This window comes from Sinocyclocheilus grahami, unplaced genomic scaffold (genome assembly GCF_001515645.1).
Source record: "Sinocyclocheilus grahami isolate Dianchi unplaced genomic scaffold, SAMN03320097.WGS_v1.1 scaffold17277.1, whole genome shotgun sequence".
In the NCBI taxonomy this organism is placed as follows: Eukaryota; Metazoa; Chordata; class Actinopteri; order Cypriniformes; family Cyprinidae; genus Sinocyclocheilus; species Sinocyclocheilus grahami.
Genome location: NW_015516532.1, coordinates 1 through 1,826, shown reverse-complemented (window position 1 = coordinate 1,826; position 1,826 = coordinate 1). Strand labels below are relative to the sequence as shown.

Below are 1,826 nucleotides of genomic sequence, written 5' to 3'. Positions count from 1 at the left end.
TTTTTTTATTGATCTGAATATTATTTGCAATAATCATATACAACAATTTTCATAATGAGTAAAAAGTCAAAGGTCATGTGTCGAATATAAAATTCAATTATTCATATCTATAAAAAGTTAAATCAGGTTTAGTTACAATATACACAAGTAATTAATTGTAAGATCATAGTTAATTTGATTAGTGTGATTGTTAAAAATTAGACATAAACTACTTTCACTGTCTATTTGTCTTCCTCTTCTCAACATAATTTTTTATTCATGATGTCCAACTAGATGATGAACGTCTGCTAAGTCATATTTTTGACACCTGACATCGTTGTCTTTCTGTCTTTTTCACATGCAACAACATTCTTATCCTCCCCTAGGTCCGAGAAAGCATTGATAGCAGATGTTTCTATTTTTTAACCATCAAAAAACTTGGCAAAGAAGTTGCAGGCAGAATGCCATCCCTCTCCGCAGTAGCTCACAGCGGGCTCCATGTCTGAGAATCCATCATTCATTACTTCTCCGAAGCCCTCATCCTCTTCTTTCTTCACCTCCTCTTCCTTCTCTTTCTGTACTTCTTTTTCTTTCCTTGCAGGTGCCTCCGTTTTCTGTTTGCTCTCTTCTAGCATTCCCTTGCTTGTGTGCGTGGTGGTCTCTTCTCCGCTTCTCTCCGTGAGTTTCATGTGAGATGCACTGGGCGCTTTTTTACACAGGCGTGTTTTCAAGACTTTCTCCCCCTCGCAAGCGTTCTTTCGTTTCTTCAGTTTGCTCACCACCTGTTTCCAGTACTGGGAGGACTGAGTGCTGTAGACAGAGCATTCCTGAGGTTTTCCAGCAAACTGGCATGTGTAGTGAGGTCCGAGCCCCTCCTCACTTGGGGCGGTGCAGCTCACCTGGAGCAGGATGTTAGCTCCTCTCTCTAGCGTCTCCCAGGTGCAGCGGTGCCCATCCTTAGTGCTTAGTTGACCTGACCCCAGCGAGGGATTTACTGCTGTACTCTCTGATCCAGTCACTGCATCTGATGGCTGCTTGGACTTCTTTTTTGCCTCAATGAATGACAGGACGAGGAAGAGGAGGGAAAAGATGAAGAGTAGACTCCGCCCTCGCATGGCTGCGTGAATGCAAGTTAAAGAATGGGAGAAATCTCTGGTTTAGGGTACACACAGCACCCGCAGAAACAAAATCACAGCACCTGCAAAACACAGAGAAAAAAACGATGCAGGGTTATTATAGTTAACTAAAACTAAATACATTTGTTACTTGAAATAAAACAAATAAAAAAAATAAACTTTTTTTTACTTTGAGATAACATTTCTCATTTTCATTTAGTTAAACTGTACTAAAATAACTTTAATAAAACTAAAAATTAAATAAAAATGAGCAAAAACAATACAGGCATATTTAAATAAATAGATCAAATAAAAAAAACGTATTCAAAAATAATAACTTATTCAAAATATTAGTAAAAGCTATAATAGTATCATACTTTTATAATTATAAGAGTATGATACTAATACAATAACACTGACATGAGTCTTCAAATGTTTTTTAAAAATTAGAATTTTTTTATTTAACAATGGCCTGATGATGCATCAAATCACATCCCATCATTGTCATCCTCATAAACAAAACTAGCACAGATATGATCTGTTTCCCCTCCTTTTATGCCACTCAAGAACCTGCATTTAAAAAACAGCTGAAAAATTACATATTCTCGTTTCTCTCAGTGCTGTTTTACTTACCGAGCTGAGTGTTCCTTCAGGACTGTGGGTTAGAGAGGCTTGTGGAAGGATAAGAAAGCAGGGGGGAGAAATAAAGGATGGAATCGAGGGATAAAGAAG

General features: G+C 37.7%; 1 protein-coding gene across 1 annotated transcript; it reads right to left on the bottom strand.

Annotated features, from left to right (window-relative positions):
* Nucleotides 1-6: 6 nt before the first annotated feature.
* On the bottom strand, nucleotides 7-1,787 carry LOC107579428 (fibroblast growth factor-binding protein 1-like). The gene is made up of 2 exons (XM_016265261.1): nucleotides 1,728-1,787; nucleotides 7-1,177 (listed from the first exon to the last, which is right to left on the bottom strand). The coding sequence occupies exon 2, from the start codon at nucleotides 1,092-1,094 to the stop codon at nucleotides 402-404; it is 693 nt and encodes a 230-aa protein (XP_016120747.1). The 5' UTR covers nucleotides 1,095-1,177; nucleotides 1,728-1,787; the 3' UTR covers nucleotides 7-401.
* Between the last annotated feature and the right edge of the window lie 39 nt (nucleotides 1,788-1,826).

Excerpts from the sequence above, each read along its gene's own strand:
- LOC107579428 (XM_016265261.1), bottom strand. The coding sequence starts at position 1,094 with ATGCGAGGGCGGAGTCTACTCTTCATCTTTTCCCTCCTCTTCCTCGTC.